This window comes from Danio rerio, chromosome 2, assembly GCF_052040795.2.
Source record: "Danio rerio strain M-AB ecotype USA chromosome 2, GRCz13ab, whole genome shotgun sequence".
In the NCBI taxonomy this organism is placed as follows: domain Eukaryota; kingdom Metazoa; phylum Chordata; class Actinopteri; order Cypriniformes; family Danionidae; genus Danio; species Danio rerio.
The window spans coordinates 2,525,001-2,551,836 of record NC_141022.1 but is presented as its reverse complement, the minus strand read 5'-3'; the positions used below and the strand labels follow the sequence as shown (position 1 = coordinate 2,551,836).

The following is a 26,836-nucleotide window of genomic DNA, read 5'->3' as shown; positions in this document are numbered from 1 at the left end:
TCAATACTTTCCGGATGCACTGTTTTGCACAAATATAAAATTTGACAATTGCTTGTTTTTTTTGTAGAAAAGGTCAAAATCACAGCAAGCAAATCAAGAAACACAAATTTACAAAATACAAGTGCAATATTTTCAGTTTCAAGCTTATTTTTAGAAACACAAAACAAGCTCTTTATTTATTCATATGTTCATTTATTTTCCAAATCTTACAAACTTTATTGCATTGATTTAAAGACATCAGTCTTCAAATATGTAAACATCCTAAAAGCATCTTAAGTTCTACCAAAGACATTCTTGATTTCTCAATATAAATATTAAACATTCGAGTGAAAAACGTGAATGGCAATCTACAGTATACTCAAATCTTGCATCAAGAAATAAGCAATCAACACATGTAGTGGTACCTCAGTGATAAAAGTAAAAAACTTTCAGCAGCCTAAGTGTGAAACCTAACCCAACCATATAAATGGCAAATCATTAAACATCATTAATATTTAAAAGCTACAATCAATGTTGAGTCTTTAAAAAAAAAAGTGCTTAATGGATTAATGCAGCATTCACAGCCCACACACTCTTGCGGTCAAGTTTTCATCATGACTATTACACAACACACATTGGCCACTTTACATATTTATTATTGAGAGATTAATTAAAATGATTGTCAGCGGGATCAATTTGATCCATCTGCTTGATTCGGCTCTAAATCCGCAAAGGGACGACAGCAAATGAGAGACAGAGGAAAAGAGCAGCTGACTGTATCGGTATGAATGGAAGACTCAGTAATGCTACCATCACAAACGGAGTGTGTCTTCTGTAGTGTGTGTGTGTGTGTGTGTGTGTGTAATAACACTGGCGTACCATCAGACAGAGCTGTTTTCATCCCTGACCAGAGAGATCACACTGCAGTCGCTGGAGGAATTACGCAAACGCGACCTGCTCAACATCTCAGCACTCGGACATTTCCCATGACCTCTAGGAGTGGAGGGAGAGAGAGAGGGAGAGAGAGAGAGAGAGGAAAAAAAGAGAGAGAGAGGGAGACTTTCATTCATTCATTCATTCATTTCCTTGTCAGATTAGTCCCTTTATTAATCCGGGGTCGCCACAGCAGAATGAACTGCCAACTTATCCAGCAAGTTTTTACGAAGCGGATGCCCTTCCAGCCCCAACCCATCTCTGAGAAGAGAGAGACTTTGACACACTTTATTAAAACTTTTAAAACCAAAGCTTACATCAAATCTCACACAAAGTCACACTGAGCAATGTTCAGGAGGAGGCAAAAACAAATAATTAATTAATTGAAAATAATAATAATAATACTATAAACAATTACTATAAATAATTCAACCTAAAAAGGTTAACCATACATCACCAATTAAACATTATTCACGTCATTTAGCTGATGGTATCACCACAACATCCCAAATTAATCTACTAATGCACAAAATAACTTATAAAAGTCTTTGGCCACCATTAATATTGTCATTTTAGTAGAATTATTTATATTTATTTAAACTTTAGTATAACTGCCTGTCGGACATTTCACACTGGATGAAAGATCATCATCTTCAGCTTAACCTCCCAAAAACGGAAATGCTTGTAGTTTCTGCCAACCCGACTCTGCATCACAACTTTTCAATCCAGATGGATGGGGCAACCATTACTGCATCCAAAACGGTGAAAAGCCTTGGAGTAACGATTGATGACCAACTAAACTTCTCTGACCACATTTCTAGAACGGCTCGATCTTGCAGATTCGCACTCTATAACATCAGAAAGGTCCGACCCTTCCTATCTGAACATGCAGCTCAACTCAGCTCAATTCATTGTTGCTCTTATAGTTGTGTAAGTTGCTTCCTTGTACTCATTTGTAAGTCGCTTTGGATAAAAGCATCTGCTAAATGACTAAATGTAAATGTAATAATTCTCGCTCCTCACCTGTACAGTAATGATATTTATATTAATTATGATAATCATAGATGAAAACAGCTCAAACTTGGAGTGCAGACCTTAATATATCATTGTAGAGCACAGGTGTCAAACTCAGTTCCTGGAGGGCCGCAGCTCTGCACAGTTTAGTTCCAACCCTAATTAAACACACCTGATCAAACTAATTGAGTCCTTCAGGCTTGTTTGAAACCTACAGGTAAGTGTGTTGGAGCAGGGTTGGAACTAAACTGTGCAGGGCTTCGGCCCTCCAGGAATTGAGTTTGACACCCCTGTTGTAGAGTATTGTAGAGGCAGTATAGGATTGCCTGGATGGGGGGGGACAGAAACTGATTGGAGTACCTGCTCTCTGGAATGAGGTTTAGTGTGCGGTAGAGGTCGGCAGTGGTGGGCATCTTCACCGGCGCAGCTTTAGGAGTGCAGAACACTGAGTTGGACAGGGACTTAGTGAACAGCGGAGGAGTCGAATGCAGTTTGGCCTCTGGTTCTGTGCCTAAAAAAAAAAATTCTGTCACTATTTATCAACTCTTTACTTGGTGCTTAGCAGTTTGAGGGTGGTTTCACACCTAGACTTTTGTTTCGGAACCTGTTAGCGCGGTTCGTTTGGCATATGTGAAACCGCCAATCGCGCTCGGATCCGCACCAAAACAATCGCTCTGAGATTGCTTGAATGAGGAGGTCTCAGCTCGATTGAAACAATCTCTAGAGCGGATCGATTGTAGTGACAAAGCAATATCCGAGCCCGGTTATATCAGTGTTTTATGGATATGTAAAAGGCATACGGCTAAATGAAGAGAGAATTATGAGTAGTGCGAGACGTCATTCCAGACATCCCAAGTCTCCTGGAAGTTTCAAGAGTTTCCCCCAAATGCACAGAGACTCCCGGATGCCCACAAATGAGTGACAATCTTCCGGAAATCATGCGTCTCCCTCACAGTCCTTAAATACGTTGCGCACTCTTCTCACCCCTCCCCACTGCTTCCGTCCTCGCTCTTCAGACACGTCGCGTGCACCCCGTCAAACACCACCAAACCACTACCATCGCCCTGACAGCTGAGCGGGACTCTGCAAAATAAACCGTGAAACTGACCAATGTGAGGAGAGTTTACTCACACGTGACTTGTTTTAGCTCTTTTGGTCCGTTTAGAAACTTTGCCGTGTGAAAGCGAACCGCTCCAAGAGCAAAGAGCAACACTGTAACAATTTGAATCCCTGTTTCGGAACAACTGAATCGATTCACAGGTGTGAACGCACCCTGTTTCATTCTTATGTTGAACACAAAAGACGATATGAAGAGTTCAGATGCAAAAGCCGCTAAACGCCACTTCCACTAAAAAGCAGATCGATAGCCGGCAGCTAGCCCTATGCAACTCTCACATGCTGTGGGTCCTAACGCCCCAGTATAGTCAAGGGTAGAGCTGCACAATTAATCGTTAAAAGATCGCAATCTCTATTCGACCCCCTAGACGATCTTAATCCAGCATTTCTACGATTCTGTCAATCATATTTTCAAGTTCAGGAGAGAAGAGAAGGCGGCTGCACGAGTCTTTCATTGTTTCACACACGTTGCTCAGTGACATTGACACCTCCAAATGATGTTGAATGAGACACACACTGTATTTATAATGTATAGTTCACCTAATAATGTCATTTTTGTCTTCATATAATGATGTTTTCGCGATCGGGAAATCACACGTGACGTGAGCTGCAGACCGTGAGCTGTTATCACAGAGAGGGCGCGCGCTCTACTTAATGATAGACGCGCGCGCGTCTACTTCAGTGAACAGAACCTGCATATGCTGTGAATAACGGGTAATACAGTTGTAAATAATATTCAGTTTGTGGCACAGAGTGATCGTTTGGGAGCCGCGCGCGAAGTATGAACAAGCATTTAGCAGTCAAAATGAAACCGAAAGTGTGCACTTCATTTAAATGATCATATCGCATTTTAGAGTTATGATTATGGCAAGCATTTGATATGTGTTTTCTTTCATAGCGAACCCATAGTTGTGCATCAAAATACATGTTTACAATGTCAGTATAACTACTCTAGCCTATATAATGTTGAATATAATCTGATAATGGCGATTGATTTTACCGGTGAATAAAATTGTCTAATATGACAGATTGCAAGCACATATCTCAAACATAATAATTCAACATCAGAATTATTATAAGTAGAATAGAATTATTTATAGAAACCAGTAGACCTACACATAATATTATTATCAATGTTGTGCCATATGTTTGTTTTTACCATACCTTTATTTTACATCTACAGAATCGTGAGAAAATCATGATCTTTTATTTTAAGCAAAAAAAATCGTGATTCTCATTTTAGCCAGAATCGTGCAGCTCTAGTCAAGGGGACTCTATACTGCTCAGTGGGCGCCGTCTTTCAGATGAGACATAAGCCTCCTTTCCACTACACACGACAAACAACAAGCGACAGACCGGAAGTCATTCATTTCCAATGGAGAGTAGTCCGGGAGCTGCGTTGAATTCCGATCACCTCCGTATGTGAAAACTTCGGATCCCAATCGAGCTGCGGATCCGTTGAAATATTTGACTAGACCGTATGCGACCTGCCGACCGGATATGATGTATTCCAGTGTTGTCCAAGCAGATCCGTGCGCACGCGAGATGAGAAATAGGAGTTTATTTGGTTATTTTTGGAATTATTAAAAGTCTATATTAAAAACAAAAACTTTTCTGTTCATAAATGTAAGTAAGAAAGTAATAAAAATATATATATATATTATGTCGTCTCCACATTTCCTCCAATATTTTAGCGGCCTATGAGTTTTTATTATTCATTCATCCATAAAACCATGTAAACGCACAGAGAATAAAGGCTCTTGCTTTTGCCCTCCTTTATTTCGGACGCGTGAGAATCAGCTCCCGTGGTGCATGACAACACTGAAAATACTGTGCGGCTGCCACAAGGGGGCGTATTCCGACAGTCGTGTCCAAATGTCGTGTGCAGTGGAGAGGCGGCTTTAAACCGAGGTCCTGACTCTCTGTGGTCATTAAAAATCCCAGAATGTTCTTCATACATTACAAGGGGCAGTAGTAGGGGTTTAACAACGGCAACCAGGCCAAATTTACCTCCGTCTATCATGGCCTCATAACCATCCCCAACATGCAAACTCCACACAGAACTGCCAACTGACCCAGCCGCGACTCGAACAAGCGTCCTTCTTGCCGTGTTGCCCCTCAGGGATACTCACCGACTGATAATGCACTGTGAGGTTCAGACAGAGCCGGCCGTTTACGGTCCACAAACGGAGTCATGTTCAAAAACTGTGTCTTCAGCCATGCCGCCCGATCCTCCTCAAACACTTTCCTCTGAAGAGAGAGAGAAGAAACAGGAATGAGAAGATGTTCTGTCAAGACACTCGCTTAAGAAAACAGCATTTCAATAAGTCGTAGTTTTGGGGTCAAAACAGTTGTGGCTGAAATTGGCTTTAATGTTGGGCGATATATATTGCATCATCAAAATTGATTAAAGTCATGTCTAAGTGTTGTGTGATTAGTCCATATACACGATCAAAGCAGCACATTTGCATAATCCCCGCCTGCAAAACACAAACACAAAATATTGATTACCTCGTGTCCCAAACGAATGGCAGCTTCAGTGAAATTCTTCCTTTCTCGCTCAAAGTTCCTCTTCTGCTCATTGAAGAGTCTCCATTCCTCCTTCAGTCGCTCTTTCTCCTCCAGCGTGTAGCAGTCGTTCAGCAGAGCCGCCGTCTCTTCATCACACGGGGAGCTGATCTGCTGCTGTAAACACACACACACACACACACACACGACCGAGGCTCTATTTACACAAATGAATAACAATCCACATCTATTTTATCCGATACGCAAAAAACACTTTCGCCCCATTCACACGGTGCTTCAGCGTCAACGCTTGAGTGAAGGCTTGTCTGAAGTTGGGGCTGAAGCGATCGTCATAGCAGCGTCAGCCAATGAAATTCAGTCAGTAATAGGTCACTGTCTAGCAGGTGTATTTGCATACAGCGATCTGATTGGCTGACGCTTCTGTCGGCGCTTGAAAATTTGAGCTAGTCCCAACTTCTGCAGTGAGAAATGCCTCTGAAATGGCGCCGACGGATCCACAATGCAGTTCGGCAACGCCTGATGTCACCCATTCAAAGTGATTGGGAAGCATTGACGCTGACGCCCCGTGTGAATGGGGCGTTAAAGGAGCCACGAAGTGCTTTTTTGATTCGATGTTTGATGCAATCTGAACTAAAACATGAAAAGAGGGCGGGACGTAAAGTAGCTCCTCCCTTTATAAAAAAAAAAACAGCCAATAGTGTTGTTTTTTTCTAATGCTGCGTTCACACCTGATGCAAAACGCGCGTCAAGTGCAAGTGATTTACATGTCAAGTCAATGCAAACGCGCAAATACACATCCTGCAGCGCGAATGGCGCGATGCGAATTGCACGAATGCCGTGATACGAGCAAATGGCGCAGCGCGAATTTAGCGTTTTGCAAGTTTGACGCGCTTAACGCATGTTTCGCGCAAGTCAATGGAGTTCGAAAATCTGAACTTCAGCGGACATTCGCGCCGCATTAACCAATCAGGAGCTTGCTCTTGTGGGGGCATGATTGTGACGTATCGCCTGTTGTTGGTGTCCCAGGGAAAATCCTCCAGCCGACACTGACAAGAAGTTCATCAAACTGGGCTGGGCTCAGTCAGAAGCACTGCTAAAAAGCCTCCATCAGCCAGGTTCAGTTTCTGGAGGAGTTTATGAGCTCACAGAACTGGATGCACGTCTGAAAGAAACTAGTGGACTCAGACACAGCCCTAAACGTATCGACGCTGTTTTTCAGTCTGCATAAAGCACATAAACACTGCTATTTTCTTCATAAAATCCATGTTAGCCATTTAGCTATGAAGCTACAGTCACCGGGCAGACAGAAGCCCTGCCCATCACGCGAATCCACGTCTGTTCTGAAGTGAATTTGACGCGCGAATGAAGCGAGTAACCTCAAATGTTCACGCGGCTATTTACGCGTGAATAGCGCAATTTATCCGCACATTCCGCGTCTGGTGTGAACGCAGCATCAGAGCTCTGCCAGGGAGAGTGGTTGAGCTCCAGCGCATCAAGTGAACAACCAATGAGAAGAGGAGGGCAGGGCATGTCAGATGCTAGAGAGCATTCGATTGGTCAGAAGATTTGAAGAGAACCTGAAGTATGAGGTGATCAAAACAATTGATCCATTTAGGCGGAAGTTGAATGTTTATATCTTCTAAATGCGAATTTTGTCACTGTTTTGTAGCACACTAGGTTATAGCTATCCATAAACAATGTTTTTTTATCATATTCTTTTAGCAATCAAAAATTACATTGCACATATATATATTTTTAATGTAAAAATGCCTTGTGTTTCACTATCCACATAAAGCATTATCATAACCATGTTAAAAGTTACACACTTTTAAATTCACATTTAAGTAAACGCCGCCTCATTTTATATGGACATTTTAAACAAATGCAAACTGGAAAGTCCACATACTAGTACTGTACTGCAGATCAGTGTTGGTGTATAATATTGACCTGTAGGAGCTGCTGCTGCATGTGAATGAACTCTTTACACTGCTGCAGCTCCAGTCTCATGCGCTGCAGCTCTTCCTCCTGATCCTTCCTGGAGATCAGCTCCTCTGCCTCACGCTCCTGAGACGCCACCAGTGATGCTGCAACACAGACGCATGCGCACGCATGATCAGTATGACAACTTAACAACTGCAGCACATCTGAATTCAAATATGTCAAAGTTTACTCTTCATCTTTGCAAAAAAAAAATTATATTATCAGGTAAAGATCAAGTTTTAAAAAATTGTATTATAAATGCACTGCTAAGCACTTAATTTTCAAAACTTTAAAAGGGGATTTCTGTATTTAGATTTTTTTGCACCCCCAAATTCCAGATTTTCAAATAGTTCAGGGCTACATTTGGTCAGTATTTGGCGTTTCGTGTGGTGCAAACAGCCAAATTGCTTATCACTGCATATCTTGATGTTGATGTGAACAGCTGAAGCTATCATATTATTTGTAGTTAATTTATTATTAATGAAGATGTTTAAAAATAATAATACTATTCATTTTATTTAGGCGAGGCAGTGGCACAGTAGGTAGTGCTGTCGCCTCACAGCAAGAAGGTTGCTGGTTCGAACCTCAGCTCAGTTGGCGTTTCTGTGTGGAGTTTGCATGTTCTCCCTGCCTTCGCGTGGGTTTCCTCAGGGTGCTCCGGTTTCCCCCACAGTCCAAAGACATGCGGTACAGGTGAATTGGGTATGCTAAATTGTCCGTAGTGTATGAGTGTGTGTGTGTGAATGTGTGTGTGGATGATTCCCAGAGATGGGTTGCGGCTGGAAGGGTATCCGCTGTGTAAAAACTTGCTGGATAAGTTGGTGGTTTATTCTGCTGTGGCGAACCCGGATTAATAAAGGGACTAAGCCGACAAGACAATGAATGAATTCATTTTATTTAATAGTGCACTTAAAACATGTAATAGATCTCCATTAACGCGAAACGAGCTAAATATGGTCTTTAAAATCGTCATAGGTTTCAGCTCTTGGCGATATCTTTGCCTATCGTCAATACACGATACCATCGTCTATCGGCACAACCCTAAAACACAATGCACTCAATGGAGTGAGTGACGTCACTGTGACGGGTAGGGTTAAGGGTGGGGTTAGGTGAGCGAATTAAAAAGCATTGGATGCAGCTCACATTGCACTGCACCAAGTCTGCAGCCAAATCCCTCTCACTTAATAACCTTAATAACTTAATGTGGAACTGAACCTGTCTCATTTCAGAGTCTGCTACTGTCCACTGGAGGTCGCATTTCGTTCAGAGACGCATGCTTTCATAGCCTTTCTGAATAAATGAAATACATCATTCTCTAAAAAGGCAACCAGGAGTGCTGCAATATAATTGGCTAAACTGGCATTGAGCAGGTTAAAATGACCACAACAAAGACAGCGTACAAACACATGTTTAAAGCAGAATATCTGACTTCAGCATTGTTTTTCAGATTAACAAGAATGTTCACTTAGAATTTTTTTTTAAAGATCTGCAAACATATTATGGAATTTTTATGCTTTAGAAGAGTCAAAAACGTACATACAGCACCTTTAAAATGATTTTAAAGACCCACGGCACAATATTTCAGTGAATTTAGGATTTTTTTAAGGTCTAAAATTTAGTTTTTGAAATTTAAGACATATTGAAGTCCACATGAATCGGTAGATGCAATGATTTGTGGCACAGTTCCTAGAGAAACGAAAAATTAAATAATAAAACAGTGGGCGTGGCTTGTTTTTTTTTGTACTGAGAGCTGATTGGATGTATTAAAGTAGGCATTTCATTCAGAACAATCTGGAAAAGGGTTTGGGGAGTTATTACAACCTAACAGACTCCTCCTGCTCGCCATTTCTATATGTTGTCAAAACTGACAGCTGGATGGGCGTGGTTAAGCATGTTAGCCCCGCCCACCACCTCAGACAGACCTAATCTGAGAATTTAACAGAAAACAGTGCATTTTCGGAAGTAATCTAAAGATTAGAAGGGCAAACTTTTTTTTTTCTTCATGCACAGATGAATTGTAATTGGAGCAATGTGAGCTAACAAACTCAATATGGTTAGTTTTGATTTTGTTAAGACCCCACAGACACCCTGATCATGCTGTACCCTGGCTGTCGAGTCTCTCCATGTGGCTCTTGAGTTTCCTCCACTGCAGGCGGATGCTGTTGGTGAGCTGCTCGCGGGCCTGTTCACACGACTGCTCCAGAGTCTCTCTGCTGGATTCGCCAGCCTCATCCTCACACTCAGAGCCAGCCTGATTATAAACGGACACTTCATCATTCCACATCTATCCGTCCTTCATTCAACTTCCAAACACTTACCTGTACCTGAACTGAATGTCCACACCATTAAAACAAACAACGCATAAACAGTGAAACCACATGAACAGAGCGGCTTACTTCAAGTCTTTTGATAGTTACATAACAAACCAATGTTTTTAATATATAAACAAGATTTTGAAGACCAAAATTAAATATTAATATCAAATCTAAAATGCATTTAATTGAATGAGGATGCAGATACACTTTTTTACATTTAAAAATTCTCTGTTTTGAGTAAATGGAAACTTTTGGGTAAATACATAATGCATTCTTTAACGGAGGGCCAGAAAACTCAGGTTACATATATAAGTATATATGTATATATTATATACATACATATTAATAAGACTCAGACCTGCTCTAGGCTGTCGTCTGCGAGCTCTGCTTTAACGCAGGGTTTCTTCGGACTGAGAATAGCGATCATGTCCTTCTTCATGTGCTGCAACACTTTCTTCAGTTCCGAGTTCTCCAGCATCAGAGATCTCTGCCGTGCCTCGTAATCGGTCAGCAGAGCCTTGTACATCTCACCCTCATGTCTAAAACCACACGACAGCAGATCCTTCACATATATTCATTCACACTATTTACATTCAATTAACGACATTTTAGCAATTCAATTTAAATGACATTTTTTATCCTGACTGTCTGGTTGATCCATATCTGTAACCCAAGGTTGGGTAAATACAACTAAGCTTTTTATTTTTTATTTAAAAAAAAAAACTACAGCAATAATAAAACTTTGAATAAACAGTAATTATATTTGTAATATTTATTAATAATGTTATTGGTAGTATAAATAAATAATATTTAGCTTTTCATAGTTTATCAAATAATAACAATAATATTAATAATAATAAAGATAATAAATGATAATAACACAAATAAATAATAACAATAATAATAATAATAATAATTATTATTATTATTATTATTATTATTATTATTATTATTATTATTATTATCATCACCACCATCTAAAAATAATATTTATTATTATTATTGTCATCATCATCATCATTAAATAAAATAGTAAATACATAAACAATATAATAACAACAACAACAACAACAACACAAATAATAATAATAATAATAATAATAATAATTATTATTATTTTTTTTTATCAAATAATATTAATAATAATAATAATAATAACAACAACAACAAATAGTAAAATTAATAATAATAATAATAAAATACATAATAAAATATAATAAATGACAATAATAATAATAATAATAATAATAACACATAGTAAAATTAATAATAATAATAATAATAATAATAATAATAATAATAATAATAATAATAATAACACATAGTAAAATTAATAATAATAATAATAATAAAATACATAATAAAATATAATAAATGACAATAATAATAATAATAATAATAATAATATTAATAATAACAACAAGAACAACAACAACTAGCTTTAATAACTACAACAACCACTATTATTAATAATAATAATTACTACTAATTATTATTATTTAGTATTATTATAAATTTAATTTACATTCACATCAAGCTTTTACCATAGCATACTTATTATTACAACATTGACCTAAGCTGTAAAAATTATTATTCTTCACAATAGTTTGAAGCTTCCACGGCATTAATATTGTGCAAGTTCATCATCACGATTAGACACGGGCCGGTATAAGATTCTGATAGTATGATAACCTTGTATAAAACTATCACGGTTTCACTGTATCACGGTATTATGCTTTACTGTCATACTGTATATTTTATTAAAAAAAACATTTAAAATATTTTGGAATAGTTAACATGCCAGGCTAAATAAAGTAAATCATTGACTTCTGCTGTCTTCGCTAATTTAGATTTCTTTACAACGGTTATAGTCCTATGTCTAATAACGATATATTGAATTATTATATATCAGGCATAAAAAATATGCCCAATGTGTTGTTACCTAGCCTCCATCTTGCCCGTCTTCCAGAGGCCTCTCTTGCCATCTGACCGTCCCACATAGTTTGACACTTCAATGGCTGAACACATGACAAAAGACAGAGGGGAAAAAAGCATGGGTTGTGGGTGTGCATTTTTGTTCCACTGCGGCATATGAGAGAAATTAATACAATTAGCGTTGTCCTATATAAAATGCTGTAAATGATTAAACATTTCTTTATTATTCATAATCTCATATAAAACAAATTGCACTATATAAAGGTACGTGTTCAACAACGAAGATAAATCTCTCTTATGCTAATCAGAAATTATTAAGAGTACTTTTTCTTCAATTTTGCCGTCACACCACAGGTGCAAACAGGTTAAATAAAATAAATAAAATAATAATTATTAAAATTATAAATAATAATTATTTAAATAATTATTTGTTATTATTTGCTATATATATATATATATATTTTTATTTTTTTTTATTGAAGTAACATAATTTAGTTTAACAATTTATTAAATAAGGTTTTTATTTTAATGTATTATTTATTATATAAATTTAATTAATAAAACACAAAATCAGTAAAAAACTATTTCTCAATTATGTATTTTCAGCAGAGGGATTAAAAACATACTGGCATCACCAGCAAAACACTAAACATGCTGCAAATGTTTGAAAAAAAAAAGCAATATTAAAAAATTGGAAATTATATAAACAAATTAAATAAAAAGAAGAAAACACAATGCAAACAGTTTAAATATTTTTTTTATAATAACTAATAAAATATTAATTTTTTTTCTTTTTATTTTTTTTTACTTTATTTATATTATATATTTTTATTTTTATTATTATTATTATTACTGAACAAACATAATTTAGTTTAACAATTTATTAAATAAGGTTTTCATTTTAATCTATTTAAAACAGTGTATGCTTTTTATTTAATTTATTTATATATTTAAATTAATTCATTATTCTTAATAATAAATGAAATTAAATTAATTCAAATAATTTTTTTAATTAATAAAACATAAAATAAGTAAAGAAACTATTTCTCAATCATATACTTCTAGCAGAGGGATTAAAAAAATACTGGCATCAACAGCAAAACAATACATGAATGGAACCATCTGTAAATGTTGCATACAGTACAACGTCAACATTTCAGAAACATAAATAAAAAGTGTTTCTCACAGAGTTTCTTGTCCCGTTTGTCCATGAGCAGCTGGTTGAGGCGATCCTTCAGTTTAGTGAAGTCTCTCTCTTTACGCTTCAGGTCATGATTGTACTGTGTGGCACGACTGGAGATTATGCTCTGCAGTTTCTGTACCTGCAGCATAGTTATTAAACAATCAATCAATCAATCAATCAATCAAATCCACTTTCAGCACCTAACTACAACCAATGGTCTACCTAGTGCTTCACAACAAAACAGCAACAACATTACACATTAAAACATCATGTAAATACCTAAAACCATAATCAAAACAAGAATAAACATATAAATAGGTTTTATTCTGGCTTTAAACAGTGCCACACTAGTGATAGTGAATGGGACGTTCACAACAGAATGTGCAAGTAAATCATGCCACATTTGCATATTCAAGTCTTAATATGTGGAGCGTGGAAGAAACGAGTCAAAAACAAAACATCGGGTGCAGTCATAATACCTGTATATGAGCACACAAAGCGATGACGGGTACAGTTTTAATACCTGTATATGAGCACATAAAGTGACGACGGGTGCAGTTATACTGCCTGCATACGAGCACATAAAGAGAGGATGTTTTCTTACCTCCTCTTTCTCAGACTTCAGGCAGTTCTGTAGTGTTTTGATCTTGAGCTGCAGCTGTCGCTCGCCCTCGTGCAGACCCGAGTTCTCTCTCCTGGTGTGCTCCAGCTGATCCTGACACACAGTAACCATATTAGCTCTTATGAATCTGCATATTTTAGTAATATTTTCAAGCAATTACATTAAAAATGCTGTCAAAATGCTGCAATACATTAAAAAAATTATTTATTAATTGATTGAAAAAAAAAAGTATGTATATATATATATATATATATATATATATATATATATATATATATATATATATATATATATATATATATATATATATATAATATTTTACATAAAGACTACAAATATTTTCCATGACTTTTACAGGCCTAGAAATCATCTTTGAAAAATATAAGTATTATAAAATAAATAAATAAAAGTAATAGAGTATATAAATATATAGAAAAATATATAAATAAATAAAATAAAAATGCAAAATTTAAATAGATTAAATACATTTTTAAAGTACTCTAATGAATTATAAATATAAATTTAATTAACTAAAATAATGTTTTAATTTTTAATTTAATCAGTTTTTTTATTCTTCAATTATTTATATATTTTATTATGTATTACTATTTTATTATCTATTGTTTATTTTTGCTAATTAAATAATGAAGGTTGTTTATTTATTTTATTCAATCTATTTAAACTTTGTATTCTTTTTATTGAATTTATTTATATATTTTATATCAATTATTCCATTAATATTCTATTAATTGATTTTAATAAATCAGTTTAATTTAGTTAATTCAAATAAATGCATCAATTGATAAAACAAAACAAAAATAAATAAATAAATAAAAAAAGAATAAAAAAATACAAATAAAATACAATATAATAAAATTTAAAAGTGAGATAAAATTTTAACTTAAATGACAGATGGATACAAATAGACAGACTTTTTTATTAGGAGTAATGTAGAATTGTGGTACTTTGAGTCTGCAGTTGTTGTTCTGCAGATGCTCGAGGTCACTGCAGTTCTTTATCTGCTGAGTCTCCAGCTCCTGCAGGCCGCGCAGAGCTCTCCTCTGCAGCTGCAGCACTTCATACAGCAGATTTAACACCGGCACGGCACTCACACTGCCCGATTTACACTCCACACTCACTGCAGACAAGCCCAGCGAACACACTTCCTGTGAAGAACCAGGAGAAAACAATGAGCTTTCCGTTTACAGCTAAAATCCAGAATAGCTGCTACAGTATATGTTCATGTCAAACAACGCTATATTCAAATGTTCAGAATGAGTTAAAAGTGGGATGCACTTTGTGATATATTTGAAGAAAGACTAGAAGTAAACTCAAAGCAGAAGGAGAAAAAACTTTTCCCCAAAAGGAGGATATCTTATTCAGGCATTCCTAACAGCTAATAAATCAGCCTCATTCCAAACAGGTTTCAGAAACGGCCACACCTACAGGGCGTCTTCCTTAGTGTCAAGTGAAGCGATGAAAGGGAACAGAAGCCCTGAGGACTAAAAGTTGACGGAGACACCAAATATACCTTTTGTCTGAAAAACCTGTTGTCAAATTGCGGATGGGGAGAACATGCAAACTCCAGACAGAACTGACCCAGCCAGGGCTCGAACCAACAACCTTGTTTCTGTGAGGCGCTTGTGCTACCCATTGCACCACCAAGCTGCTCCAATCACAGTTATTGTGGTCAATACTGAAATCACAGTTATTTATGAGTGGGCCATATGACGGCCAGCCGGACAGATGGATGGATGGATGGATGTATACTTGGATGGATGAACAGATACTTGGACAGACGCACATTCTGACGGGTGGATACTCGGCCGGACACACGGATGGATAGCTGGCTGGACACACTGACAGATGCTTGGATGGATGGACAGACGGATGGATACTTGGACGGAGAGATGGATACTTGAATGAACAGACAGACGGATAGATAATTAGACAGACGGATGAATACTTGGGAGGGTCGCACAGATGGATGCTTGGACAAAAGGATGAATGGATATTTGGACGGACGGACGGATGGATACTTGGACGGAAAGAAGAATGGACGGACAGATGGATACTTGGACAGATGCACAAACGAAGAGATGGATACTTGGGCAGACAGACGGACAGATACTTGGACGGGATGCACGGATGGATACTTGGACGGACAGACGAAAGGATACTTGGACCCTAACCCATTCCAAAAGAAATGGATGGATACTTGGACAGAGGAAAGACTAATGTATACTTGGACAGACGTATGGATACTTGGATGGACAGAAGAATGGATGGATGGATACTTGGACGGAGGAAAGACTGATGTATACTTGGACAGACGTATGGATACTTGGACAGATGCACAGACGGAGAGATGGATACTTGGACAGACGTATGGATACTTGGACAGATGCACAGACGGAGAGATGGATACTTGGACGGATGGATGAATACTTGGGAGGGATGCACCGATGGATACTTAGATGGATGGACGGATGGATACTTGGACTGACAGAAGAATGGATACTTGGACAAATGAACGGAAGGATGAATACTTGGAAGGAAGGATGGATGGATACTTGGACTGACAGAAGAATGGATACTTGGATGGATGAACAGATGGATACTTGGACTGACAGAAGAATGGATACTTGGACAAATGAACAGAAGGATGAATACTTGGACTGAAGGACGGATGGATACTTGGACGGACAAAAGAATGGACACTTGGACAAACGCATGAATGGATATTTGGACGGACGGACGGTCGGATGGATACCTGGACGGACAGAAGAATGGACGGATACTTGGACAGAAGGAAGGACGGACAAACAGATGGATACTTGGACAGACGGACAGACGGATGAAAGTATACTTGGATGGTCTGATGGAAAGATGGACAGATACTTGGACAGAAGGATGGATGGATTTATATGTAAATAAGGTTGCTATTACACCTACTTACTTCAGAGATCATGAAATGTTATGATTCCCAACATTACAGCAGAACAGGCAAGTAAAAATTAACCAAAAACAATCAAACAAAAGCCCCCAAAATGACTAAAACTAACAAAAAAACATTAATAAAATATGCAAATGAAACTTAATTAGGTTCTTATTAAAGCTATAAAAGTCATTCAGTCAGTGAGTGATTTCTCCTTGTCTTTTGCTGTTTGATTAATAAAAAGCACAGTCAGCAGCAAGAATATAGGACACTGTCACTTTAAGAGCCCCACGGATCCAATTTGCTGTTACACATGCATTTTAATTCTTAACTCAGTTCATTTATTACACAACAACAAGGATTTATGTGAGCATTCAAGACACAGGACACACTTTTACATATATTTTGAGCACATTTTCGTTTCCGTGTGTTTAATGCCAAACTTAAACCATGATCCACCCCGTTTCAGCAAAAGATGTCTTGGAGAAAACCACATTATCGCATCCCAACCATCTTCAGATAATCGCAACAGTTGAAATGTTGACATTGTGTCTAGCGTGTTAGCTGCAATACTTTAAAATGTACCTGATTGATATACGTGACACACTGCGATATGTTCTCCTCTGTGCAGAAGGCACTCAATACACTGTAGGTGCTTTTGGGCAGAACCATGGTGGAGTGCAGTGAATGCTGCAAGTTTTGCCTGGAGGGAGATATGCTGATCCCAGAAATACTGGAAAGCTCTTTGGTGTCTGAACAGAAGACAAACGAAAAAGGCAGAGTGTGTCATTAAAGCCTGCTGAAACACGACATGCCTATCATCAGTGTCTTAACATGAGGCAAAAGGAGTAACCTGTGATGCATTCAAACCTCAGGAGGAACCAGATGAGAGGATATTGTTTTTAGGCCTGGCAGTTAAAAAGGCACTAGGCTGATATTCTAGACACTCTCTCAAAAATAATAAATTTACAAAATAAAACTCATACATGCGGAGCACAATTCACATTTACAAAATCCAACTTGTTTCCTAGTATTGGGTTGTGGCTGGAAGGGCATCCACTTCGTTAAACATATGCTGGATAAGTTGGCGGTTCATTCTGCTGTGGCGACCCAATGAATAAAGGGACTAAGCCAAAAGAAAATTTAGTGAATGAATTTGTAAAATCATAAATATTTTCACCAAATGAATTGGATTTGTGTATTTTTGAATCGTGTTTTGAATTTCCAAATTGGATTTGTGTATTTATTAGGGATGGCTAATGCAAAACTAATGATGCGACAGTGTCGAGCGCAAGCATTTCAAAACACTGCACCAAAGCTAGTCAACATAACGCTTCACTAAATCACTTGATATGTTATCTTTGCAACATGGGGTTTAATTCCTCAATTTGCGTAACGGTTTCATTGCTGAAGCTGTTCCTGAGTAATACATAAAATGAGCACTAGGTGTCGCTGTAGAGATGAATTTCGAAACGAAGCCAACACATTTGCGTCAACTGTTTCAGTGTTTCATGCAGCCTCGCTCGGCCCACCACTAGTATTTATGAATCAAGTTGAGTTCATGAATTGGATGTGTGTGTTTATGAACTTCGTTTTAAATTTACGAACTGGATTTGTGTAATCATTAGGAATGGCTGACACGAAACTAACATTTCAACACAGTGTCAAGATACCTAAGCATTTCAAGATCTGGCAAAACTGCGTTTGACTGACAGGGTGCGAAAAAACCTCTAACTCATGTAGCCTAGTGCAGTGGTTCCCAACCTGGGGTCCGCGCCCCCCTAAGGGGGGCGCCAGAGTTCACAAGGGGGGCGCGGGAGAGGATACGTGTTGAGGTAGAAAAAGGCATAAAAATGCTCCACTATTATATAGGGCTGTACAATTAATCCAAAATGCGATTTCGATTTCAAACAATTATAAAAAAGCATTAATCAAGATAAACGATTATATGCATCATATACCGCCCCCTTTCCAGTTGTACACGTGTTGCGAAAGACCGCGTGCCTATGTGTGTGTGCTACACGCACACGCAGTCAGAAGCATGCGGCGGGTCAGCATTCGCACACTGAGACGAGCAGAGGAGCGCAGACATCTAAAGTCATCTTAACGTGAGCGCTTTAATGGTCAAATAGGTGTCAAAACGCGGTGTTTAGTGATTATTTATATTAACCCTCATTTGTGTAATAAACAAACGAGTTGAGGTTTAAAAGACGTGAAAGAGAAACCATTAAAGAGAAAGCGCAAAATATTCCTGCTGCCGCCTGTTTTTATGATTAATCAAACAAGGAGAAAATGTTTCTCTGCTCTTGACTGAAGGATTTTTGTAGCTTAAGTGTTTTTCTTACAGTGAAGATGCTTAAAGCACAGTTTGTTTTATATTTTTATTCTATTGTATTTATTTCTCTTTCCTTTGCAGGGTGGAAAATAACTGTGTGTATACACTTGAAGTCAGAATTATTAGCCCTCCTGAATATTAGCAACCCTTTTCCTGCCCAATTTCTGTTTAATGGAAAGAAGTTTTTTTTAAACTTATTTCTGAACATAATAGTTTTGATATCTCATGTCTAATTACTGATTTCTTTTATCTTTGCTATGATGACAGCACATAATATTTTACTAGATATTTTTTCAAAATACAACCATTCAAATTAAAGTGCAATTCAAAGGCTTAATTAGGGTAATTAGGCAAGTCATTGTATAACAGTAGTTTCTTCTGCAGACAATCAAAAATATATATTGCTTAAGGGGGCTAATAATATTGACCTTAAAATAGGTTTCAAAATATTTAAACCTGCTTTTATTCTAGCTAAAATAAAACAAATAAGCCTAGAAGAAAAAAAAATATTAGAGAAAATACTGTTAAATTCCTTGATCTGTTAAACATAATTTGGGAAATATTTATTTTTTTTTAAAAAAAAAATTCTCAGCAGCGCTAATAATTTTGACTTTAACTGATAATCGTTTTGAATAATTGTGATTACAATTATGACCAAAGTAATTGTGATTTATGATTTTTCCCAAAATCAGCCCTACTATTATATATGTATTTTTAAGTACCAAAAAAAAAAAATCAACACACATGCTTAAAATTCCAACATAATAGTAAAAATAATTAAAATAAATAACTTTAAATTATTTTTTACATTTTGCTCACTTGCGCAATGTGCTTGTCCAACTTCTCGTAAAGGCAAAATCAAAACAAAAATGGCAGAGAAACGTCAATGCAATGATTCTTCAGAGGCGAAGAAAAGCAAAGAAAAGATAAGACAAAGCCTATCTAAATACACAAACACACACATACAGTAAATATATATATATATATATATATATATATATATATATATATATATATATATATATATATATATATATATATATATATATATATATATATATATATATATATATATATATATACGGCACATATGTGTGTGCGTGCGTGTGTATTTATATGGTGGGGGGGCTCCAATGTTTGTATTTGTTCATGGGGGGGGCCCCAGAGAAAAAGGTTGGGAACCACTGGCCTAGTGGACCGTGCGTGTGCGCAGAGTAATTGTGCTGCAAAAGTCCCGAGTTCGAATCCCCACTTGTACAAATATTCAGAAATTGTGACTTGATGCCAATTAGTAATGTTAATTTATTTCATGACCAAAACAAGACATATTTATTCACAAAGTGATCACTCGAATGACAGACCAACAGAACATTTGAAAAACCAATGTCTATAACTGCATTACACTGGATTCGAACCCATTATCTCTGCACGCTACACTAAATCACTTGACACGTTATCTTCAAAAGGTGGGGTTTAATTCCTTAATTTGCACAACTGTTTCATTGCTGAAGCTGTTCCTGAGCAATACATAAAATGAGACGGGTTTCGAAACACTTCGAAGCTTCGACACATTTGCGTCAACTGTTTCAGTGTTTTATGAAGCCTCGCTAAGCCCACCACTACTATTTATGAATCAAGTTTTGAGTTTACGAATTGGATTTGGGTATTTACGAATTGGATTGTGTAAACGTGAATTGTGCTGTGCATGTATGAATTATTTTTTAGATGTATTATTTAGATGTATTATTTTTTAACAATAATTCTAACAATAATTAGACAATACATAGCAGCCCTATTGTGTGTGTGTGTGTGTGTGTGTATATATATATATATATATATATATATATATATATATATATATATATATATATATATATATATTTTTTTTTTTTTTTTTTTAAGTATGTTTGTTTGTTTTTTTATTTAAATACAAGCAGTGGTTTGGTTAGTTGATGGTGTGTATTGTCAATTCTCTTATTTTTTGCCAGTTCCTATTTTTCTTTATTATTATTAAATGTTACTAGCATCAATGTTTAAAAACAGTAAAAAAGTAAATATATAAATAAATAAAAAAATATACACACACACACACAAACTATATCATATATATATAAAGATACTAAGTAATCAATGAATTTGAATGCAAATTTGACCTTTTGGTGGTACTAGCTGTTTTGTGAGAGAGACACCAAATTTGTGGTTCATAGTTGTCAAATTTCTTTCCACAGGTTTTGTCACCACTGTCCCCAAGTACAATTCCATGGGCTCCAAAAAGATCAAGAGCCAAAGAGGTAATGGTTTAAAAATGAGGAAGAATTCCCAATAATTAATAGCTATAATTACTATAGTAAATAAACAGAAGAGGGAGAACCTTGAATTAAAGCATTACCTTTTTGTTAAGAACCTTAAAGTTCAATTTGTCCATGCAACAACAGTTAATTTAAACATTTCTTCAAATATAATCCATAATGATTCATTTATATTACTCAAAATTCATCTTCTGTGTTTATTGGTAGAAGTAACAGCATACACAGATGATGAAAGATGTGAGAAATGAGTAAATAACTAAACTTTTCTCCTTCCAACAGATTTCAGACACATTAAACACATTACAACACATTAAACTGTGCTTTAATTAGCTCAATCTCTTAACGAGATCAAGCCAACTGTGAAAATACTCACACTGGAATATTTAACATACAGTTTAAACAAAAAAAAACTGAAGCACATTTATTTTTAAACCTTGACTATTTTTGGAACCTTTTTGAACCGTGTCTACAGTAATATAATAACCTATTGTTATCACACTGGCCATTCATATGCTGTTATTATTCTAGTAACATAACCTGGATTTTGTATACTCTGATGCTACTTAATGCTGAATATTCCTTTTGTTATTTATGCTGATTGTTTCATTGTAAAGCGAAAAATAAAACAGAAAAAGCTCACACGAGTCACAGACATACTCACCGAGAGTTGGATCAGGCATCATTGCAGGACTCCACCAATCTCCCATGTCAACATTCAGCCTGGATGGGATTTCTGGGGCGCCCTGCTCATCTGAGCGAGATGTAAAAGTGCTTCAGGAGTGAGCGGGGCAGAGGCAGAGACCAGCACTGGGCCAACACTCCTGAAACAGAAGAGACGGCACGCTGGATTACACAGCAGAAGGCCTCAGACGCCGGATTAAACATGGAAAAACCAATGCAGGATTATCAGTGGGTAGGGAAGGGGGTGGAGTCAATGATCAGAGCAGGAAAAACACAGCACAGCAAGAATAAGTGTATATTCATCCACCATACTGGATAGGCAGGTGAATAGAGGTGAATTTATTTATTTATTTTTTATTTAAAAAGATTTATTTAAAAAATAAACAGAAACAAAAAATTATATATATATATATATATATATATATATATATATATATATATATATATATATATATATATATATATATATATAAACAAATATACAAATAAATAAATATATAAATAAACAAATATATAAATAAATATATGTTATCTGGTTAAATAAATATATGTACAAATAAATAAAAACAAATATATAAAAAATATAATGTATAAATATAAATTAAATAGAAATATTATATATATATATATTTATATAAATGTTACACACACACACACACATACGTATTTATATATATTTGGGATATTCAGACATTCTCCTTAATAATATAATTTCAGAAAAGTATTATTTGCAAATTCTAAATAGGGAAATCATATTAGCAGCAAATGAGTAAAGTACAACCTGTTCACAGTGAATTAGATAGTGTTAATGTTGTTTTTAAGTCATACTTGCATGCTAATTCCGATCGAATATTCAGAATAAAAAGTAAACAATATAGACACTGCTAAATGGACGAACATAAAACCAACTTTACCTCCATCGAAACGACACGTAAAGAAATTTAGTCAGCTTGTTTGTCTCCTATCATTAGATAGCAAGAGGTTCGCAGGGTAACAAACTAAACTTTAACACATTGTATTGTATTGCACATGACATTTCACTGTGTCTGCACTATTTAGACGATTGCAAAACTCACCAAAGTATTACTTATTCATGTTTCACATTAAGTTAGTCAGCTTGTTTGTTTCCTATCACTAGATAGCAAGAGGTTAGCAGGGTAACAAACTAAACTTTAACACATTGTATTGTGTTGTACATGCCATTTCACTGTGTCTGCACGACTTCAAAACTCACCCCTTCTCACCAAACTATTATTTATGCTTCACATTAATTCAGTTTCAATACACACGCAATAGATTGCCATCTACATAAGCAGCATTTTAGCCATATGAGGTAACGTTAAAGTTGGTTTAATATTCACACATTCGGAGTTTTTCCTTGTTAATATCATTTCAGAAAAGCATTGTTAGCAAATTTTAAACAGTGAACACATAATTATATGTGAATTCAGTACGAACATTTAAAGTAAGTTACCATGGGTAAACAATATAGGGAGCCTGTCACAAGTTGTCACTGAACGAATGTGCGAATTTAAAATCATCTTTACCGTTAACGTTACCTCAATCCAAACTCACTCCTTTACATTACAGTAGGTTTATTTACGCTTCACACACATTTGTGTTTAACGTTAGTGTAAACACATGCGGAATACGCCATGGATTGTCATCCACCTATACAGCATTTCGATTTGAACCTAACGTTAGACATGTCGCCTAAGTAGGCAGCATACGATATTAGAGACACAACCAGTTTCAACTTTAGCACCGCAGCTAAAATAACACACACACACAAACAGGTTCACTTACATCAGCCGCTGATCCTCGGATCCAAACACCGTCAGACGAGCATATGTCGTCACGGTGTTTATCGGACAGATTAGTCAGTGTGTGCTTGAGTGTGAAGACTGTAGTTTCGTACACCTGCCCTCAGGCACTGAAGATGTTTGGATGATTTGAACGGTCTTCAAAATAAACAAGCGCGACGTTCATTGGTCGGTTTGTTGTCAAGCAACCAGCATCTCGCCATTTCATTGGCTGAATCGCGACTTCTACCTGTCTGTAACTACATGCAACAGGTGTTCACCGTCTGCCTGCTGGAAAAGAGTAAGTATTTGGAAAATAAATGAATAAATTAATTAGTTAATGGCTGTTTGTTTATTTAAACGTAGCATTTCGGGCTTTTATTTATTATCTGTTTAGCCTATCAGTCTACTGGGGACCTATTATGCAAAAATCCCTTTAATGAGGGGTTTAAACACAGTTGTGTGGCAACAGACTGTAAATATAACCAGTTTCTAATGGTAAACTTGAATTAATTCAATGTTTTATTATCAGACTTGATCAAACAGTCTGCAGAAACACTTTGATTGACATTCTCCCTGTGTATGATGTCATCAGAGGGGGAAAGCCCCGCCCACTAGTGACCATCTCTCCCTCATCAGCATAGGACATTACTCTTGGGCTGCGTCCGAAACCGCCTACTACTCAGTAGGTACTGCATTTGAATTTAACCGTACTACTCGGCCGTTAGAAAAGTACGTTCTATACATTATGAATGTGAAAAGTATGAATGGAATTCGGACGTACTACATCCGCCATTTTGTCATGGTCACGTGACCTACCTGCGTCAGTTGTGTCGCTTTACTTCCATTCATAAATTCGCTCACGGGGCATCATGGGATAGCGCAGCATGCATGGGATGCGCACTCCGGAATCTCGCCGGAAGTAGTAAGTCATCCGGGTACTTCTCGCAGACTGATTTTCGAATTCTATGAGTTCGTACATACTACTCGGCTCGCATACTGATTTTGGCGTACTATATAGTATGGAAGTATGCGGTTTCGGACACAGCCTTGTTTTTGAATCTGCCACTACGCTGACTTGCAGGCATTTGTAGCTCCGCCCTCTTTTAAAAAGACCGCAATCTCATTTACATTTAAAGCGACAGTCACCAAAACACCACAATTAGCATCAAAACCTAAAAGATGCTGTTTTTAAGCTACAAAACACTATTTGTGTGGTATTTTGGGCTACAATTGTCACATACACACATAGGGACACCAGAGACTCATTTAACATCTTGTTAAAAGGAGCATAATAGGTCCCCTTTAAAGAGTAATCTCCGTGTTACAGTTGATAAGTGTGTTTATTGATAGTCAAAATAAGCAGGATCACATGGTTTGCAGCATTTTAATATTTTTCTTTGCTTTTTTTACTCAAAAGTGGGATAAAATGTATTAATGTAATAATATAACGTGCCACAGCAAATACAGGTAGAGCACAGATTAATTTTATTAAACCATAAAGTGCAATCAAAATAAAAAAAAGCAGGTAAAATGTTCAAAAATGATGCTCAAACATTAAAAAATAAGAGGTAAAGTTAGCACCCCATAGCAGACTCTCCATGAAAGACTATATGTGTTTAAATGTCACTTTTTGTGTGAATATTCGTTAAAGTACTACATGTTTTCTGCTATTGCTTATATTTCAACGAAACAGAATACAATCCATAGTGTCTCAGTGCTTGCTTCCTAGAGTTAACTCAGTAACATTACACTTCTCATAAATAACATAGAAGCTAAACTGTATTATTGAAAAGAAATAAGAAAACAGCTTATTTAAAACCCATGGCCAATAAAACTTAACTGTACAGCCGAGCAAACCATATGAATCCCTGTTTTACATGTTAGTAGTCATAATGCATGTTCATTTAACCAAAATCCCAAAACGTATTCAGTTTAACCATTACTTCTGGTAAAATTAAAATAATTGTGTAAACTGTTCTTAGAAATACAGTAATAATTATATTTTTGATATTAAATCTTATTTCAGAAGAACATCCTATTTTACAATTACAGTATAATACATTCATATTACGTTTTAGGTTTAACTCAAGTTTTATTCTGACAAGCTTTGATTTAATTTTACTTTATTATAAATATGGAGCCAGATCACTCTCAAAAATAGCAGATTTACAAAATAAAAGTCATGCATCCACAGCACTATTCACATTTACAAAATCCAATTTCATACATATCGTGCATATTTTTACCAAATGAAATGGATTTGTGTATTTACAAATCATGTTTTGAACTGACGAATAGCATTTGTGTATTTACGAATCGTGTTTTGAACTGACGAATAGCATTTGTGTATTTACGAATCGTGTTTTGAACTGACGAATAGCATTTGTGTATTTACGAATCGAGTTTTGAACTGACGAATAGCATTTGTGTATTTACGAATCGTGTTTTGAACTGACGAATAGCATTTGTGTATTTACGAATCGTGTTTTAAATTGACAAATTTAGTTTATGCTTTTACGAATGGTGTTTTGAATTAGATTTGTGTATTTATGAATCGTTTTTTAAATTGACGAATTGGATTATTGAATTTTTTAAATTTATGAATTGGATTGAGCATTTACGAATCGTGTTTTGTGTAATTTTGTATCTTATTTTGAATTTAAGGCGAGGCAGTGGCGCAGTAGGTAGTGCTGTCGCCTCACAGCAAGAAGGTCGCTGGTTCGAACCTCGGCTCAGTTGGCGTTTCTGTGTGGAGTTTGCATGTTCTCCCTGCGTTCGCGTGGGTTTCCTCCAGGTGCTCCGGTTTCCCCCACAGTCCAAAGACATGCGGTACAGGTGAATTGGGTAGGATAAATTGTCCATAGTGTATGAGTGTGTGAATGTGTGTGGATGTTTCCCAGAGATGGGTTGCGGCTGGAAGGGCATCCGCTGCGTAAAAACTTGCTGGATAAGTTGGCGGTTCATTCCGCTGTGGCGACCCTGGATTAATAAAGGGACTAAGCCGACAAGAAAATGAATGAATGAATTTTGAATTTACAAATTGGATTTTACTAATGTGAACTGTGCTGTGCATGTAGGAATTATATTTTGTAAATGTATTATTTTTGAGACTGAACTGGCTCCATACTGAAACGCCAGTAAAAATGAGCAGATTGTCCCGTC

General features: G+C 36.3%; 2 protein-coding genes across 6 annotated transcripts in view; both read right to left on the bottom strand.

The window, feature by feature from the left end:
• Nucleotides 1-171: 171 nt before the first annotated feature.
• ssx2ipa (synovial sarcoma, X breakpoint 2 interacting protein a) lies at nucleotides 172-23,807 on the bottom strand. 4 transcript variants are annotated; one of them, XM_087239046.1, is made up of 14 exons: nucleotides 23,676-23,797; nucleotides 21,850-22,009; nucleotides 17,130-17,296; nucleotides 14,572-14,772; nucleotides 13,589-13,699; nucleotides 12,988-13,123; nucleotides 11,809-11,884; nucleotides 10,225-10,405; nucleotides 9,655-9,802; nucleotides 7,519-7,655; nucleotides 5,554-5,724; nucleotides 5,175-5,292; nucleotides 2,287-2,437; nucleotides 172-972 (listed from the first exon to the last, which is right to left on the bottom strand). In XM_087239046.1, the coding sequence occupies exons 2-14, from the start codon at nucleotides 21,893-21,895 to the stop codon at nucleotides 861-863; spliced, it is 1,755 nt and encodes a 584-aa protein (XP_087095172.1). In that variant the 5' UTR covers nucleotides 21,896-22,009; nucleotides 23,676-23,797; the 3' UTR covers nucleotides 172-860.
• Nucleotides 23,808-26,695: 2,888 nt separating this feature from the next.
• mcoln3a (mucolipin TRP cation channel 3a) overlaps nucleotides 26,696-26,836 on the bottom strand; it is a 24,201-nt gene continuing 24,060 nt past the window's right edge. For both annotated transcript variants that reach the window (XM_087240320.1, XM_087240321.1), the window contains exon 12: nucleotides 26,696-26,836. This exon is cut by the window's right edge and continues 236 nt beyond it. The gene's annotated coding sequence lies outside the window, so the exon portion shown is untranslated.

Excerpts from the sequence above, each read along its gene's own strand:
- ssx2ipa (XM_087239045.1), bottom strand. The coding sequence starts at position 21,895 with ATGGGAGATTGGTGGAGTCCTGCAATGATGCCTGATCCAACTCTCG. Across the intron at positions 17,297-21,849 it reads GATGCCTGATCCAACTCTCG|ACACCAAAGAGCTTTCCAGT; the intron begins GTGAGTATGTCT and ends TCTTCTGTTCAG. Across the intron at positions 5,293-5,553 it reads CCATTCGTTTGGGACACGAG|AGGAAAGTGTTTGAGGAGGA; the intron begins GTAATCAATATT and ends CTCTCTCTTCAG.